Below are 18636 nucleotides of genomic sequence, written 5' to 3' on the forward strand. Positions count from 1 at the left end.
ATATCAAAACCTTGTTTTATTTTAAGGCGGCGAGATAAATGAAATCAGAGCACAGCTCCAACACTATCACAGCTGGATGTCTGTTTCTATGGCAACTGCAGAGCCTCCAAAACCATCATGAGGTTGCCGATATGAAAATGTGGCTTTAGGGGAGGAAAAAAAGATTAAATGACAGAATAATATTTCAGTGTCTGAGTCACATATTTCAAGGCTGAATAACCAAACAAGGCACACAACCACATCTGTGTTTAAAGTTCTCTGAAATCAAGAGCTGTGTAGTTGGTTTTTCACTCGTCTTTGGCACCAAGAAATGAGTTCAGGTCAGTGGCTCCCAGTAAAGCCAGGGGATGGTTTTTGAAACACATGTAGAGTAGTTGGTATTAAAAACAACTTACAAATAACAATTATTTACATACTAACACAACACTTCTTAAATAATGTTTTCACGATTTGCCTCCCACAGCTATCTTCTGTTATTTTGAAGACGCCGATCCTTAAACAGAGCTGGAGATTGATACAGTCTCAGCTGCTAATGGTGCCGTGTTTTGCACTTTTATCACTAATTTATAAAAAGCACATAAAGGTGGAACGCTCTCTTTTACAAGCTAAAGTCAGATTGAGGGGAAATGTGCAAGTCTGTTTTACAGCATGAACTGAGAAGAAGAGTCTGCTGTAAACGGTCTGCCGACATGACTTTCAGGTCTTCACTTAATAACGATAAAATAGGTTTTTTAACGTGCTGTACTGTATGCAACACATAGCACCATTAACAAGCTTTAACTTCGGCTCCTGTGATGGTGCCAAACCACACCATGTAACAGAATCCCACAACATTTCATCACCTCTTCAATAAAAGTTGTGTGAACGAGGCGTTACTGAGATGCTGACCAGCAGCATCCATGAATCAGATCAGTCGACGACAGCTCTGCAGTCACAGCTTAGTCTCACTGTACAATGCTGGAAAAGTGACAGTTGGATCTAAGAAGTTGAGACACTCCTGTGTTTCTCCACTTTTATCAGTGCTGATACAGACACAGCAAAAGGCTGCTGATCTGTGTAACCAGTCTTTTCTTCTTTGCTGGTTATAAATGCAGGTTTGAAGGTTTTTGTTTTTTTAAATATGGTACGACATTAAAAAGCTGAAAGTCAGATGGCCATGGGGTCTCTCCTGGCGAAGGTGCAGTCCCACACGATGCCGTCTCCGCAGGGAAGATGGCTGGAGGGTAAGAGGACCCGTGTGAGCCAGTGACTGAGGAACAGAAGAACAGATGGGATGAAATGTGACTGAAAACAATGAAGGATGACAAAGCTGTGATCTTTTAAAGGGGACACAACTGATCATTTCAAAAATCATACATACAACAGTGGTAATTTGTGTCCCTGCTTTTCAGTAAGCACAACACTGAAAGAAACCTGGCAGCTGGCTTTGCATGAAAACCATCAAATGTGTCAATTTAATATAAAAATATTTTCCTATTCTTTTCCTTTATGCAGTTAGAAAAACAGGTGGAATAATAGTTTGTATTGAGCACATGATCCCAGCTATGACTAATAAGAACCTCTCTCTAGATGGAATACTTGCACATATTGCACAAAAGCTGAAGCAGTGACGGAGCTCACCTCCTCTTCTGCACACCAAACAGTAGCTTCAAGTTGTTCATTTTACCGCGATGATATGGATTTCGGAACACCTGATTAGGAAAAGAAGAAAACAGGATTTTCAGAGACCCTCGATGAGTTTGAATTTTGTTCCTATGCAGGATTCATGTCTGGTGAACTTTAACTGGTTTGTCCAATAAAAGACTAAACTTTTGCTCATATATAGCAACTGACTCTGCACAGGAGTGCACGTACCTTTCCTTTCTCCTTTAATCTTCTGGCTTCTTTGCGGTTGATGTGCCGCTCTATGCTGGTTTCTCCTCTGCTGATAAGCATGGCGTGCCACAGGGTGAGTCCACCCAGAGCGACTGCCACAGAGCTGCAGGGAAGAGGGAGAAGGGGCATATTACAATTTGCACTATACAAGTGGCATTATGGACTTTTTGAAAAGGTAAAGTGTCTCACACCTGGTCAGCACCCAGAGGAAGATGATGCTCTTATGAGCAGTGGTTTCTCTAAAACTGTAGTCCGGAGGAGGGGTCTGATAGTAGGTCTGAGGTGGACAGGAAGGACAGTTAGTAGTGTCCAAAGTTTGTATTTTGTGCTGAACTGCTCCTTTAACGTTACTATCCAAAGCCTACAGTTTTGTTTACCAGCTGGCACAGTCTTTAATCAGAGTAATTTTGCAAATCATGCTTTACTGACAGATGCAAATTATTTCCTCATAGCTCCTCACCCAAACTGTGCAGAGGGGTAGTGTTAATAATACCTAGAAAAACCTGCTTAAAGGAATATGTCGTGTCAGAATGGATCTCAGTTGAACTGGAACAATGAGATGCAGCTGCTATGACGAAAACGCCACCCAAACATATAGATGGTTGAATCTTTCCTTATCGAGCCTTACCTCTACAGCGTCGTAGGCATCCAGAAACAAGTTCCTGCTGCTGATGCTGCAGTAGATACAGCCCATGGTCATGTAGACGCAGAAGGAGAAGAAGTAGCGATGGTTGAAATGTCCCACGCAGTTATTCAACCAGGCTGGAAAGAGCTCAGTTCAATACGTGTAACAAGCGGGAACACCAGGAGACACCAAAACAAAAAGTGAACAGAATAAAAGTCATTTTCATGAGTTTTTCCTCGCTCAAAGGATACGACAGTGGTGGTCCATCTTCAAAACACACCTGCAATATAGCAAACATTTTAATATGATAAAAGAAAACAAACATATAAAACACGCCAACTCTCCACATTGGAACTACGTGAAGAACTTACACGTTGCAGATGCTGCAGTGGTGTGTCCTCGGTGGTTTGGGAGTGATGCATTTCTTACAGATGGACACAAAAGGGAAGGGACTTTTGTCCTAAAATAGAAAAAAAAAATGCAGCTTGACAAAAGCTCTTCTGTCATCTTCAGAAAATACCACAGCCTGTACATAAAAGATGGAATGATGGACCGCTGGGTCTGAGAAGTGACACATAAACCTGCATTCTTTCTAACGACCATCAGGGGCAGTTCCTCTGCTTTTAAAAAGTCCAATTGTATAAGTGTTTATAAAAAAAACACTTTACCTACTTCTCACTTGATTTATGACCTTAGTAAATTATTTCACAGGTTTGATGTCTTTTGTTACAATGTTATGTTTTGTGAAAAGGTTTTTGCCTTTTCTGATTTCTACATTTTTTGACTATTTGAATATTTCAGATGAAACTAATTTTAATATTAGACAAAGGTAACCTGAGTAAATACAAAACGCTGTATTTAAAGTCAAGATTTCATTCATTAAGGAAAAAAAAAAGGTCACTCCAAGAGTGCAGCAACGGCTCATCCAGGAGGTCACAAAAGAATCAGAACAACATCTAAAGCAGACTTCAACTTGTCTCGGTTAACCCTTTAAGACCTACCATAGAACCAAGTCCGCCAGAGCTTATATTATATTTTTACATGTTGTGGAGCCATTTTTGGGAGCGTTTCAAGTTGCTATACATCAATACAACCATTATAGCCCAAATTTTAATAATATGTCTGCATTAAGTGCATAGTAATTACATAAATTACAAAAAAGTGCAATAAACTACAAAAAAAATTGAAAATCGTTTTGGTTTTTTTAACATATATTTCTAGTTAGAGAAACTTAAGAGGTTTATCCCTCAAAACTGTAAATACAAAAAAGTTGCACAAAATAGTTTCCCACCACAGGAAATTTATTTTGAGTGTCTTCATAGTTTTATTTTTGAAATACACCAATTTTTATTTACTACAGGAAAAACGAAAATAAATATTATAATGCAAATTTGCAAAAAAACAGCATATGCATCAAAATAAACTATTTCCAGCAGTGCAATATGACTTCTAAGCATCCCAGAAACGACACAGAAAGTCATAAAGTCAAACATAACTTTTAAAACACCAGTATAGGCTGATGGGGCCCTGAAGGTGAAAAACTACATTTCCGAGAAAATGACGTCACTTCCGGTTTCGGGCAGGTAATGGCGGACGTGCGATAGTTTGCACTGATGATCTATTCTAACATAGGAAGTGTTACGAACAGCTGATCGGATCGGTAAAGCGTGTTTCTGGAATATTGTGTTTTTATTGCTGCAAGTGGTTTTTATGCCATTTTTGCAAAGCTATATGTGGAAGGAAACTGTGACCTAGGACAAGCTGATGGCATAAGATGTAAGTACAACTCCTCTGGTTTCATGTGCAAAAAAAATTATTGCGCGAGCTTACCTGGTTGCAGTTCTACCGGGATTTAAAAATAGCTACGCAAAACAGAGCGTGCCCGCTCTGACCAGCTTTAAAGGGTTAAAGTCAGACTTCATGATACAACAATAAGAAAGAGATTGGGCAAAAATGGCCTCCACGGGAGAGATCCAAGGAGAAAACCACTGCTGATCAAAAAGAACACAAAGGCCAGTCTCATATTTGCCAAAAAACATCTTAATGATCCCCAAGTCTTTTGGGCAAATACTCTGATGAGACAAAAGGTTACATCTGACGTAAAACTAACACAGAATTTCTAACCATCAGTTAATGGCCTGAAGCTCAAGAACACATGGGTATGCAGCAGAACAATGGTAAACACACCAGCAAGTCAACCTTCGAAAGGCTCAAAAAGACAAACTGAAGGTTTTGGAGCGGCCAAGTTAAAGTTTGGACTTCAATCCAATCGAGACGCTTTAGCATGACCTTAGCATGACCTTAAACCGACCGTTCGTGCTCAAAACCTGTCCAGTGTGACTGAATCAAAAGAATTCCTCCACAGCCATTAGAAAGCCACATAGCCAATTATCACAAATGCTTGACTGCAATTCTTGCTACAAAGGGCGGCACAACCAGTTATTAGGTTTACGAGGCAACTACCTTTCCACACAGGGGCAGGTAAGTTTGGATAACTTCTGCCTAATTAAATAAAATCATTAAAAAAAAATTCATTTTCTTGGGTTATGTAACATATAAACATGTAAGTGTGACAAATATGCAAAAAAAAAAAAACCCTAAGAAATCAGAAATACTTTTGTATGTAGATTTTTACTTTATGATTTTATGATTTGTTAATATTCAAAAAGTAATTCAATTACAGTCTTTGAAATATAATCACCCTATCTCAAAAAATACCTACAAACCAACGCATAAACCAAAAAAGAAATGTTTTAAATGTTAAAAAGTATTCACATTTGTACTTAAAAAAATGTAAAAATCAGAATCAGCAGAATAAGTCACTATGTCAGCCTCTGAGGAGTGTGACTCCTACCTTTGGTGGGTGTCCTGGAGAGGTGGTGGTCGCTTTGTAATAATGGAACACCAACATAATGAGAAGCCAGTGGCCACAACAGAGGTGCCACACAATCCAGTGTGCAGGGTAAGTGCTGACGATCATGGGAAGGACAAACAGGTAGACAATGACCACAACTGAGGATGTCAGCAAGACGACAAGACAGACAAACACCTGGGAGGGTAAGAGAAGGAAAAATGATTAAGGAAAGCAGCAGCAGGCGTGGGAATCAAGAGAGGAGGGAAGTGAGCTTACCACTCCAAACCAGTGGGTCACATTGTCCACAATCCAATAAACGGGTTCAAAAGCACAGTCCAGCAGAGTGTCTGAGTTGGTGAGGCTGTTGAAGTACAGCGACTTGAGCAGGAGCTTGCTGTAACGCCACACCTCTGACAACCTGCCGCCGATCCCCGCTTTGGTACCCCCGCCTTGGCCCCCCCTCTGCGTGCGGCACAGCCAGCACCAGCGCAGCGCCAGTCGCATGGCTCGGGAGAGCTGCCACCTCCAGCTGCTGCTCACACGCATGCCACCACCGCCACTGCCTCCTCTCCTACACACTCTGCCTTCTAAACACACGCAGACACACAGACACACAGACCAGCAGTTAGAAACACAGGCCGCATAAAACAGCAGCTCCTCGTAACGCAGCCTGACAGATGCGGAGCTTTCCATCGTCACCGAGTGCTTGTTGAGAGCTCCCAGTGTATCTGAGAAGGCAGGCAACAGGAAGACTAGTGAGCTTTATAGAGGACAAGGGATCCCTTTCCCAGAAAGTGTTCCCTTTCCCTAGAAAACACTGAAGTTACTCAAGTACAGTAACAGCATCTCCTGTGTGACATATGCCCATCAAAGCACACAAGGACAAGGGCTATCAGGTAAGGAGTTACGCCCATCAGCCCCTACAAATAAACTTCTCCTCTTAATAATTGAAGGCAAATCTTCATCTGCAGGCCAAAAACCTATTGGGGACTCTCAGGGGAGATGCAGATTGGTAACCTTATAAGAGGGAAACGCAAACGGACGTCTTAAGGAAAATAAAGTGGCCACCTGATCCTGGAGCATCGGGTCATGAAAGTGAGTATTGGTTACACAGATAAGACTTGTTCAGGTTCTCCAAAACAGGATGGCATTAATAATGAGAGCGCATCTCTCATTATTTACATTTAAAAGAAGATGAAAATAAGACGGGACATCCAGCAACAGGTGACATGTACAGATCTGTCAAGTTTAACATAATCGCATAAGTCAGGGACTACATGTAACATACAGAAACATTAGACAAATTCTTGTTGAGAGGGCCTTTACTTCCTTTACTTCAGCAATAAAGAGAGCGAACACGATTTCTGGTTGTGTGACAAGTTGAACGAGTCTCACCACTGCACAGGAAGGCTGGTGGGCGTCTGAAGGGTGTTTGAAGGGCATAATATTAACGTGCATGGTTGTATCTGACAGACAGAAGGAGATCGTGCCACACAGATGGGGGATTCATGGGAGAAGAAGCAGTCTCTATGGCAACCTGCTGCCCTAAATCTGGACTTAGATAGAATAAGGTCACTACCTCACAGTCTCACTATAATAAGCTTTACTTTGTCCTCTTCCTCTGCACTGTCTTCTGTGAGTCAGAGAGGAGGAGGGGGGATTGTCTGATATTTTTCACTTGTAGTCAGCAGCTTGCTTTTTCATGTTTTTGGATTCTGGATATTGGAAATGTTCAAAGAATATCATTCACTATTTCTGAAACTGATTAATTAAACACAGACACGGAGATAATCTTAAGTATAGCCCTGTCTTCAGTCCCTTTGATAGCAGCTTTAGTGACTGTGATGTGGTTTGCGCATTATTGATCATGCTGCTGGATGAAAGGTTTTTATTTCACTTCTTCAGCTTCAAGTTATAAAACTAATGGAGACTGTGAATCAGAGTCTGACTCTTTGCCACCTTCAGCTTGACATGAAGTGAGATCACAAGAACACTTTCGTGCTATCATATTATAAAAATCATCAAACCGGCGTCTACACTGCGCTGCTGGATGAATGGAAACTGATGGATGTTTCACAGGAAGGTCCGGCTGAGTCAAATGAACACAAGAGGTCTCCACTTGGTCATCACTTTGACATGTAAGCCATACATTGTGCTCAGACCCCACCACAGTTCAAAGTTTATCAAATCACAGTTCTGCTATTGGTTTTAATGTTATTATATTTTTTTAAAAAAACAACAACAACAACAACAACAAAACATGTTTCTCACAGTGACTGGTTATGACTGATGAAGTCTACATATAAAAGACAAAACAGTATTACTAATGGCCACAGGACTACAACCAGTTTGACTCGTGTCCATTATATCCAAACAGTCAGACATGTCACACTTTAACGCTAGCTGGCTAGCTGCTAGCTAACTGTAGCCGCTTCCAAACGCCAGCCTTTACGTGTTTGTTTTAATAGAAACTATTTGCCGCCCCGAGCCAAACTTAACATCGCTAGACTGTACCTGGTCAGGAGAACTGGGCAGACAGACCTGCAGCACCACGGTCAGGTCATGGTTCGGCTGAACTGGAACCTGCAGCTACTCCCCTAACTGCAGCAATCAGACTGTAAGCGGCGAGACTCACGAAGAAGATCGTGTATTGACGAGATGAGTTGCTTGACAGCAGCAAAGCTGGCAGCTTGTTCTGTTCTGGCTTCTAGACTGGAGTGCTAGCGAAATATCTGGAAAATATTTGTAAGGAAAAGTGTGCCAGGAGTTGACAGCAACAGTCAGAATTATGGTAAAATCAGTAGCGTTAAACATAAAAAGTCGCTACCCGGTATATTGTTCCAAAGTGGCGCCTCCTGTCTATTTGTTCTCTTCTGTGGCGAAAGTGCGTCGAAAGCTCGCAATATATCCTGGGAAATGAAGTTGTATTTTGCGATAGTTCATTAAAATGCCTCTTAAATCACGCTGTCTTCGTAAAAAATTATAAATGAAACTTAAATACATATTCACAGCGGTATCCATTAAGTGTGGCGGCGATAGATATTTAACTAACCCCTCGACTGTGGAAAAAAACCACCCAAATTAAATTAACTTCCGAGCTGAGGCCTGAGGTGTCATATGATGCAGAAAAATGGCTGCAGTGCAGTGGTAAGATGTTGTCTTCTTATTTTACAAACGGTTTATTAACAACTTAAATCTTTAGTATTTAAACACTGAGCCACGCCTGAGCACACGCATGTAGCGTAGATACGATTGTCGTGCGTTTAATGTTCAGTTAGCGTCGTAAACTAAATGTCAACTTTTTTCAGGCTTGCAACATAACATTAAAGACGAAGAAGCTTTTTATGGTATTATTATGACTGTGACTTTGAATCAGACGCCTTCTTCGGTTACGGTGTAGATTTGGCTTATAACGACATTTTCCCTCCTCGTCTTTTCTGACGATTTTTCACTAGTTCTGCATTTGCCTTGGGTCATTGTCACTGCTGGCCGCAGATACCTGGACCCTACAGAGATTGTACAGGTAGTCAAACTCCTCCAAGATGGCATATTAATAGGTGCCACTGCCACAAGTTTTTGTATGTCTTCTAGCACAGTCTCAAGAGCATGGAGGGGATTTCAGGACACAGGATCGGAGAAGGTCCTTAACCAATCAGCAGGATCACTATCTGCTCTTTTGTGAGGAGCAGGATGAGAACTGTCAGAGCTCCAGCAGGACCCTGGTGTCAATGTCTCTGATCAAACAATCAGAAACAAACTGCATGAAGCTGGCTTGATTGTCCAGCATGGTCTAGTGGGCCCTGTACTCACTGCACTGCACAGCACTGTGGCATTTACACTGGCATTTCCCATTGAGTACCAGACCTGGCAGGTCCACTGGCACCCTGTGCTTTTCACAGATGAGAGCAGGTTCACCCTGAGCACATGTGACAGGCATGAAAGAGTCTGTAGAAGTTATCGAGAACATGATGCTGCCTGTAATGTTGTTCACTGTGAGTGGTATGGTGGGTGGTGGCTCAGTAATGCTTTTGGGAGACATATACATGGATGGACGTGCACTCTAACTCTACAGGCAGTGACACCCTGACTGCCATCAGGTATCAAGATGAAACCTTTGAGCCCTACATTGGTGCAGTGGGTCCCAGATTTCTCCTGGTGCACAACAATGCCCAGCCTCATGTGTTGAGAGTATGCAGGCAGTTCCTTGAGGATGATACCGATGTCTGGCTTCCACACTTGCCTGACTTAAATTTAGTAGAACACCTCTTGGACTTTGTTTTGGTCCAACTGCCTCTGTCAGGTTGCACCTCAGACTGTCCAGGAGCTCAGTGATGCCCTGGTCCAGATCTCGGAGGAGATCCCCCTGGACACTATCCATCATCTCATCAGGAGCATTCCCCAACATTGTTCGACATACCTACAAGCATGTGGGGGCTATACAAACTACTGAGTACAGTTTTGAGTTAGTGCAATCAAATTTTGTGTGTTTTGAAGCTTTTAGCCATCTGTAGGTTGATAACGTACCATCCTTTCACTCCTTACCCATTACACAGTCCTTATCAGTGTAGATATCCAACATATTTCTCAGAAATGTAGCAGCCATTCACTTTCCTGTACGTTTATTTCTCCAGATTCTTTTAGACTTTTAATTATGAACCACAGACGATGAAATCAGACATTTCTTTGTAATTTCACACATTCTATGCCTTTCTTTCACAGAGTTGTGCCATAATTAGTTTAGCTTTGTTTGTGTGACTGGGTCATGTTCGTCAGTGCTTTATCAACGATAGCAGGACCAAAAAGCTGTCTTATCTCTTTTGCAACCAGGCGTTCGCATGGCCGCAACTATGACACAGAGCTGCAGAGGTGTCGTCTTGAGGCCGCTCTTGTCGATTTTGGAGACTACCACCCACTCAAACCCATCATGGTATCAGTGTTGAGCTGCATCTCTATTCGCTTTAATTCACTGAAAACATGCAGAAACATTGTTGTGGTTTTTTTAATGGGCCTGTGACAGGTTTGACCCTCTCTCAATCCGTCCAGGTGACCGATACAAAGACCCGCCGTGGGACCCGCAAAGGCAGCACCTCTTCCTCTTCATCCTCCTCTTCCTCAGCACCACCAGACCCTCTGAGCTCCATGCTGGACGGGACCGACCCCCTGTCCATGTTTGCCGCGGCCTCGGCCAGCGAGACGCCACCCATGTCCCACAGCAGCTCCACAGGAGTCAGTGACTTGGACAAATGTAAATCCTGAAGCATGTGCTCATTTGAAAGTGACACTAAATAAAGATGTGCTTTCAGGACCTGGGGAGGAGGAAGAGAGAGAAGGAAGAAGAGGCAGTGGGACCAGATTTTGAACCTTGGTCACTGAAGCGAGGGGAAATCCTGGCCAGGTTCACCACCACCGAAAAACTCTCCATAGTGAGTCCTCTATCGTAGCAGCAAGGCTGTTGTTATGCTTACCTCTTACCCAAGGGCCTGCTGTCTCATAATTTAATGCTGCTTGAAAACATAGTGGAAATGAACCTGATGGCTTCACCAATTAACAAAATATTCAAGAGAGTTTAGCACTTTTTTGATGTTCTAAAATTTAATTATAATTTGTTTTTTCTCCATAGAATCTGTTCATAGGCTCTGACAGAGGTAAGAGCAACCTGTTTCTATCACATATAATGATTTCAGAAAATTTCTGAATGCTTTCAATGTCTATAGTTATCTGTCGTATCGATAAATCCTGTGACAGCATCAGAATATATTCATTTTACTACCTAAATCCTTTCAAATTGCTTTTTTCTGTTTATCATAACCATAAATGGCAGCAAAAACAAAATGGGCAAACAAAAAGAATGTCAGCATCACTTATTAAGTTGTTATTTGGTCTTTAACTTCACAACTTATACATCACTTCCTGTTTTCACTAGGAAAAGCCACCAGTCAAGGATCGGCTGTTTCAGAGAAGGTTCGCACTCGTCTGGAGGAGCTGGATGATCTAGAGGAGGTAGGCGTCCCACTGTTGGCTGGCCTTGCATTATTCTTTCAAGAAATACGATGGGGGATGTTATTGGATCTTCTTGCCTGTGTGTGTGTGCAGGGCTCCCAGAGAGAGCTGCTGAACCTCTCGCAACAGGATTACGCCAACCGCATCGAGGAGCTGAACCAGTCCCTAAAGGAGGCCTGGTCCTCTGACCAGAAGGTCAAAGCCCTGAAGATTGTCATCCAGGTAATGTTTATTTAATTGGTGCTCATTTTAACTGGTGTCGCCTTAATAAATATCACCCCTGATCTGTGATCTGTGCTGCAGTGCTCCAAGCTTCTGTCCGACAATTCGGTGATCCAGTTCTACCCCAGCAAATTTGTTCTCATCACTGATATCCTTGACACATTTGGTCAGTAAAGATTTTTTTCCACAGTTGAACCTGAACAATGTGCAAGTTTTGTGACTCGGGTCCTTGTTGTTTGCAGGTCGGCTGGTGTACGACAGGATCTGGACCATGTGTTCAGACCCACGGCCTTTACCAGGTAAAGTGGAAATGCTGACAATCAACTTAAAGCTTTAAATTCTTCAGAGCATTTAGACGATCCTTGCACCTTCTGAAGTCATGTTGGATTGATTTAGTTTTTGTTAATTCACATTTGACTTTTGTTTGCCACCTCAGATAATTTCACAGTTGAAGATGTGAATGACACCGCAAAGGAGACGTGCCTCAACTGGTTCTACAAGATCGCCTCCATCAGAGAGCTCCTTCCCAGACTGTATCCTTCAACACCCTCACTCAGGATTTCTGTTCATAGTCTGCTTTTGGCTGGAGTTTCATTCACTCGCAGACCTGGTTTTAAAATCAAGTTCAATTCAGTTTTATTTACATAGCACCAAATCTCAACAACAGTCACCTCACCTCTCTTTTAGCAGGAAGTAACCTCCAGCAGAACCAGACTCAGGGAGGAGCACCCATCTGCTGTGACCGGTTAGAGGTGTGGGGAGGGAGACAGGCCAAAAACACAAACTTTGAAAGAGAACCAGATATTAATAATAACGATTAAATGCAAAGTGGCTCAGCTATGTATGTTTGTAAGTAATTTGTATGTAAATTTGGTTCTTTAACCTCGTGATACAGCTATGTTGAAGCTGCCATTCTCAAGTGCAACCGGTTCCTCAACAAATCGTGAGTCCTCACAGTTTATCAGCTGGTTTCCACAAGGATTTTTCTTTAGAAAACGTAAAGATTTAGCAATAATATTTGGAAAATGTCATTTTAATAGCTGTGATGCATCAACCATGTTTGTAAACTGGAATAAAATCGTTTGACATAAAGAAAACACCATCTGTCCTGCCACTGTCCGCAGCGGCATTCAGGAGACCCTTCCTCGGTTGAGTGCCATGGTCAGAGGGATTGGAGACCCTCTGGTGGCTGCATATGCCAGAGCTTACCTCTGCAGGGTGAGATGGACTCTGCTCGTCTTTCCTTAATTTCCCTACCTTGCTGATTGTGTTTCTGGGGTGTCCTATTTAGGCTGTTGTTGCTACATCTGCAACCCACTGTGACCCCAGCTTCTCTCCTTCATGTTATGACTTATTTCTGTCTCCTGTCGTTTGTCGTTGATGCCTCTTTTTTCTGAGTGAGCATATTGCAACTCCTCCTGTCCAGATCAGTTGCCATAAAAAAATGCTGCAAATGCATGAACAATGCTATTTTTGACTTGCGCTGTTTACCAGCTTTGTAGGTTTTGTTTGTTTGACACCTATATCCTTCTTTCCAGGTGGGCATGGAGGTGGCCCCCCACCTGAAAGACAGCCTGAACCGCAACTTCTTCGACCTGCTCGGTACTTTTCGACAGATCAGCAGCGAGAACGTCCGGGCCCAGCTGGTGCTGCAGAGGGTGGAGATGCCCGAGTACCTGACACTCTACTCACCTGCCATCAGCTGGATCCTGCAGTGTATCGCGTACAGAGCTCCAGAGGTATTTACTTAGACTTTATTGAAAAAGTGGAGCTCGGTGAGAGCGTCGCAGGGGCACAACCTCAGTGATGTTTCTGCTTTTAATGCTGCTTGTGTTTCTGTTTCAGTCTCTGCTAACAGAGATGATGGAGAGATGCAAAAAACTGGGAAACAAGTGAGTGCTTTAAAATTATTAGTAGCTGTTTCTTGTCATGTGATTTACCTGGAAGTGTCACGATCCTTTTATTTCATAGAAATGACCGTTATTAGCATGGGTTTAGCTAAAGTTGTCACAGAATGTATGGCACAGCACTAATTCATCTTTGCTTTCCCACAGTGCTTTGCTTTTGAATTCAGTAATGAGGGCGTTCAGGCCAGAGTTTGTTGCAGCTAGAGCCACAGACTTCATCGGTATGATCAAAGACTGCGACGAGGCCGGCTTCCCAAAGGTCAGAGAACGTTTCATGTTCACTGCATCTTTTTTCTTACCTTGGTTAAAAACAAAGAAGTCATCTTCTGTTTATTGGATGTGGGGAAATAAGTACAAGATAAAAAATACTTATGAAAAACAACTTGGCAGTAACACAATTTAAAATATCCCAGAGCAAAACAGCTTGGAAAGGGAAAACAATTACACCACAAAAATCATGTCAGAGCTCAGTGAATTAAAGTCTAAATATGGACACAATAAGGAGCTCAAAGCTAAAATGAATGCAGGTATTGTTGGTATGAGGTCAGTGGAAATGAAACTGATGTGCTCAGCTGTATGTGCAGGAAGTGATGCAGAAGGTCTACAGCCACAGTTACATGGCCTCTGCATCAGCTAATGGAGGAATCCAGACAGTGTGTTGATTCCAGCTGGATTCAAACAGCAACACTGATGACAAATTCTCTCCACTCCTTTCCCATGATGATGGCCAGATCTGAAACCTCTCTGTTTCCTCTACAGCTCCTCCAGGATTATAGTCAACACAATCAACTGGTGAAAATTCTTTACTGCCAATAATTTAATGGGAAGGTTTATAAAAGCTGAAGAAAAAGTAGTCATTACACCTTCACATAATTCACAACGAGTATGAAAAATCAATCTCATTGGGTAATAAAGTCATTAAAATATATAAAGGATAGAGGCAGATGTTCAGGTCATTGTCTAAATCTTTTTGGAATGAATTTTGTCTCCTTTTCAGCATCTGTTGTTTGGCTCTCTGGGTCGCAGCCTGGCGTCTGCCGATCCTCCAGAATCCGAGAGGCTGACGATCCTGAATGAAGCCTGGAAAGTCATCACCAAAGTCCGCAGTCCTCAGGTTCTGAACCGCTGACAGTAGTTTTCAAAAGGTCCCGTTATTCCTGCCAGAATGTTCCAGATTGTTACTGAAAATCTCATTTTGGTTTGCAGGACTACATCAACTGTGCTGAAATCTGGGTGGAGTTTACCTGCAGACACTTTACAGTGAGTAGAAAGCAGTCAAACACAAATTTTATTTATTTATGTTTTGGAAATGCACTACCTTTCTTAATCCTCTCTCTGCGTGACTGTCAGAAACGGGAGGTCAACACGATTTTGGCTGACATCATCAAACACATGACCCCTGACCGAGCATTCGAGGACGCCTACCCTCAGGTTGGTGCACGATGCTTCCCTGAATCTCTGCTACTCTCCATCCTCCTCTTTCCTTCTGCTCTGTACTAACTGTCTCGTGTCTGTTCTGCGTGTAGCTGCAGTCGGTGATCAGGAAGATCCTCACCTACTTCCACGATTTCTCTGTCCTCTTCTCCATGGTGAGCTTCTACAGCTTGAGCTGCAACGATGAAACTGTGATTCCAGTGCCATAAGTCGAGCTACATTTTCAGTTTTTGCTCTTTTCGGTTCTTCAGGAGCGATTCCTGCCGTTCCTGGACATGTTCCAGAAGGACAGCGTGAGGGTGGAGGTCTGCAAATCCATCATGGAGGTCTTCATCAAGTAAGAGTTCGTTAAAGTCATGAGATTATTGAGAGTTGTGGCAGAAACGTTGATGTTTCGTATTGATGTTCTACTCTGTTCTCTGGCCTTTAGACACCAGGTGGAGCTCACCAGAGACCCGGTGATCCTCAACGCCATGCTGCACATCTGCAAGACCATGCACGACTCTGTCAAGTAGGGTATTCGTTTGTGTGTGTTATACAGACGTATGCTACTTTCATATCTGTGACTTAAAGTCGTCGTTTCAGCTGTGTTCGTGCGGTAGCGCATTTATTTTTCTCTTTGTCTTGAAGTGCTCTTACTCTCGAAGATGAGAAAAGATCTTTGGCTCTGCTGATCATCGGCTTCATCCGCATGGTGAGATTATCACATCTATTATATTATGTCAACAACAATCACAACTGCTGTTTCGGCCTCTTGTATTGCATTGTTTTGATCTGCATCTGTTGTTTTTGTTTCAATTTTGGGGTTACATTTTTTTTTTTCTCTGCACTTCAGGTTTCCTTTGGTCGTGACTTTGAGCAGCAGTTGAGTTTCTGTGTGGAGGCTAGAGCCACCTTCTGTAACCTGGAGCCTGTCCTGGTGCAACTCATTCATGTAAGCCTGTGTTTGGCATTTCAGCATTAAGTGACAGAAGTCACAACGCCATCTCCTTCATGTAACCTTGTCGTTTACAGACAGTGAACCAGCTGGCCATGGAGACCAGGAGGGTGATGAGAGGGAATCACTCCCGCAAGACCGCTGCTTTCGTCAGAGTGAGTCCACACATGCAGTCTCTAATCATTTCACATCACCGTACGTTCCTCTTGGATGACTTTTTAGCAATGCCAAAGGAAAAGTCAAAAAACCACAGACTGTATATAAAAGACAGTCAACATTAGCATTTTGGCTAATGCTAATTTATCACCTAATGCTAGCAAGCTTTTTTTATAGGCCTGTCTTACAGAAATAACATTGCATGGAATTTTCCTCTCCCTCTCTCTTTTAGGCATGTGCCGCCTACAGTTTCATCACCATCCCGTCTCTCAGCAGCATCTTCAGTCGACTCAGCCTCTACCTGTTGTCCGGTCAGGTTGCTTTGGCCAATCAGTGTCTGTCCCAGGGTAAGTAGCTGTCTCATTCGAGATTTAAGTTTAAGATTTAGTTGATCAAAACTTGTGTCCCTAATGTTTTTACTGTATTGCGATCATTTCTGTTTCTCTTGTCCTTCCCACGCCTTTTCTGACTCGTTCTCCACCTTCCTTCTTCCAGCCGATGCTTTCCTAAAGGCAGCCGTAAGCATTCTTCCGGAGGTTCCTCGCTCCATCAGCGTGGAGGGAAAACTTCGCTCTTCTGAAAGCTTCCTCGTGGACTTTATCAACAGCTTCTTGGCAACGCTGCTGGTTATCCCGGTAAGGTTCATTACGGTTCAGAGGTGGGTTTACAGGAGACGGACCACACCTGTAATCGCCCATTTTTGTCTCAGTTCAGCTTGACAAATGTTTTGATTTTTGTTGTTGTTGTCTTTTAACAGGACCATCCAGAGCATGGGGTGCTCTACTTAGTCCGGGGTCTGCTCAACATGGTCCAGGATTATACCTGGGAAGACAACAGCGATGCAAAGGTGCGGGTTTACATCAGTGCTCTGCCCCTGCTGGCAGCCATGAGCCAGGAAACCTATCTGTACTCTATCCCCAAAGGTAACGGCACACACGTAAACACTGAATTTACATCAGAGAGCTCTAACAAAGACAGACTTTTACAGATTTTCCCCAGGCTAATTTCTGTAAGCCCTAAAAGTTAAGAGTTTCACGCGTTGAGCTTTTACTTGTGACGTTTCCTGTTCTTGTCACATGTACAGTTGAGGACAGTGCTGTTTTCAACAAGTCTCTCACACGTCTCCAGAGGGATTCCAGTCCATTCTTTTTTTTTTTAAGGAATCTCTCAAGCTCTTCTTTATCTCTCTATTGCCAAGAAAGCTATATTTTGAAATTGGAAATCCAAAAGATCACTACTCCCGAACCACTGGATCAGTCTTATTACAGAATACGTGACTTTAGAGAGAATAATGTATTACCACAGAAATAATATATCTTCATTTAATGACATCTGCTACATGCTTCTGACTTATCTCGGTTTGGATCCAAGCACATCTCCACAAACACACAAACTTACAACTTACTGTTGTGTATCGTAACTGATCGTCCTCAATCTTATTAAGATTTTTTATTAACATGGTTATTAGATATTAGATACATGTGTGTGTGTGTGTGTGTGTGTATAGATAGATAGATAGATATATAATTTATTTTATTTATATATAGAGATATATATATAATTTATTTAATATTATGTATTAGCTAATGTATTACTATTACATATTACAATGTTTTAGATAGACATGTAAATACCCCACAAATAAAAAGCAGTAGTATGTAGTAGTAGTATAGTATAAACATACTAGTAGTATGTTTAGAAATGCTAAGGAAATGAAAAAATTAAAGTCCCTTGTTCTGCAAATTCCACAGGGGGGTAATAATTCTGTCTTCATCTGTAGTAAGACAGTGAGGAGTTTTCCCCGTTAATCTAATTATTCTGTTTCCTGGCTCAGTGGATTCTAATGACACGCTCTATGGCGGAGATCCCAAATTCCTATCAGAGATCAACAAGCTGTGTGAGACTCTGATTGGACAGATCCTCGACCACCTGAAGACACTCGGTCGTGATGAGGTGAGGATGCGGTGCTTAGATGTGTCTAAATTCAAAAACAAAAAGCAACTGCTTCCATGGCTGAAGGAATTATTTTAAAGAAAAATAATCTGGTTTTAGTGAAAATCCAGATTTCAAGCTTGCCAAAATCTGGATGCTGTGTAACCAAAGTTATGCTGCCTTCATGTACATGTGGGAATGAAAACCAAAAACTGGAAAACCACGCTGACATGCATTTCCCACTCTCTTGCAGCAGAGCACACGCCGCCAGGGCGCTCTGGCCTTCTCCCTGTTTGGTGTCCTGCTGGCTCACGGTGATCTGAGGAACAACAAGCTGAGCCAGCTGGCAGTCAACCTTTGGAACCTCAGCCACAAACATGGATGCTGCGAGACCCGCACCTCCGTGAGTTCATGTTTCAGAGCTCCGAGGCCCACTCTGTACACTTTAAATCTGCTGTATTTGTGAATGCAGCCTCACTGACTTCTCATCTTTGTCTGCTGCAGGTTCGGACTCTGGAGTTCATCAAACATCAGACTCAGCAGCCGGACATGACTCATCTGTCAGATATGGTCCAGAGGCTCACGCTGCAGTCTCGCACCTGAGCTCCACACTCAATGACGTGTTACACTGCTCAATTTAAATTTGTGTAAATAAAACCTAACAAAGGAATTTTATATGCCTGTTTTCTGTGTC

At 42.5% G+C, this 18636-nt stretch overlaps 2 protein-coding genes across 5 annotated transcripts; one reads left to right on the forward strand and one right to left on the reverse strand.

Moving 5' to 3' along the window:
* Nucleotide 1: 1 nt before the first annotated feature.
* zdhhc16b (zDHHC palmitoyltransferase 16b) lies at nucleotides 2–7931 on the reverse strand. 2 transcript variants are annotated; one of them, XM_026177163.1, is made up of 10 exons: nucleotides 7869–7931; nucleotides 5631–5941; nucleotides 5355–5549; nucleotides 2872–2960; nucleotides 2752–2780; nucleotides 2504–2637; nucleotides 2067–2152; nucleotides 1855–1978; nucleotides 1621–1691; nucleotides 2–1249 (listed from the first exon to the last, which is right to left on the reverse strand). In XM_026177163.1, the coding sequence occupies exons 2-10, from the start codon at nucleotides 5898–5900 to the stop codon at nucleotides 1147–1149; spliced, it is 1101 nt and encodes a 366-aa protein (XP_026032948.1). In that variant the 5' UTR covers nucleotides 5901–5941; nucleotides 7869–7931; the 3' UTR covers nucleotides 2–1146. The 2 variants fall into 2 exon arrangements, with proteins under 2 accessions (XP_026032948.1, XP_026032947.1); XM_026177162.1 differs by lacking the exon at nucleotides 7869–7931 and having other exon boundaries at nucleotides 5631–6062.
* Nucleotides 7932–8080: 149 nt separating this feature from the next.
* vps35l (VPS35 endosomal protein sorting factor like) lies at nucleotides 8081–18617 on the forward strand. 3 transcript variants are annotated; one of them, XM_026177161.1, is made up of 30 exons: nucleotides 8081–8145; nucleotides 10182–10281; nucleotides 10398–10580; nucleotides 10658–10777; nucleotides 10975–10999; nucleotides 11278–11354; nucleotides 11448–11576; nucleotides 11658–11742; nucleotides 11819–11875; nucleotides 12013–12109; nucleotides 12472–12519; nucleotides 12701–12794; nucleotides 13115–13315; nucleotides 13422–13468; nucleotides 13631–13742; nucleotides 14481–14597; nucleotides 14690–14743; nucleotides 14834–14914; nucleotides 15010–15072; nucleotides 15169–15254; nucleotides 15348–15428; nucleotides 15548–15611; nucleotides 15753–15851; nucleotides 15932–16009; nucleotides 16243–16357; nucleotides 16506–16645; nucleotides 16768–16933; nucleotides 17845–17963; nucleotides 18196–18345; nucleotides 18447–18617. In XM_026177161.1, the coding sequence occupies exons 2-30, from the start codon at nucleotides 10279–10281 to the stop codon at nucleotides 18543–18545; spliced, it is 2790 nt and encodes a 929-aa protein (XP_026032946.1). In that variant the 5' UTR covers nucleotides 8081–8145; nucleotides 10182–10278; the 3' UTR covers nucleotides 18546–18617. The 3 variants fall into 3 exon arrangements, with proteins under 3 accessions (XP_026032946.1, XP_026032945.1, XP_026032944.1); XM_026177160.1 differs by lacking the exon at nucleotides 8081–8145 and adding an exon at nucleotides 8297–8501 and having other exon boundaries at nucleotides 18199–18345; XM_026177159.1 differs by lacking the exon at nucleotides 8081–8145 and adding an exon at nucleotides 8299–8501.
* The last annotated feature ends 19 nt before the right edge of the window (nucleotides 18618–18636 follow it).

This window comes from Astatotilapia calliptera, chromosome 8 (genome assembly GCF_900246225.1).
Source record: "Astatotilapia calliptera chromosome 8, fAstCal1.2, whole genome shotgun sequence".
NCBI classification, from domain to species: domain Eukaryota; kingdom Metazoa; phylum Chordata; class Actinopteri; order Cichliformes; family Cichlidae; genus Astatotilapia; species Astatotilapia calliptera.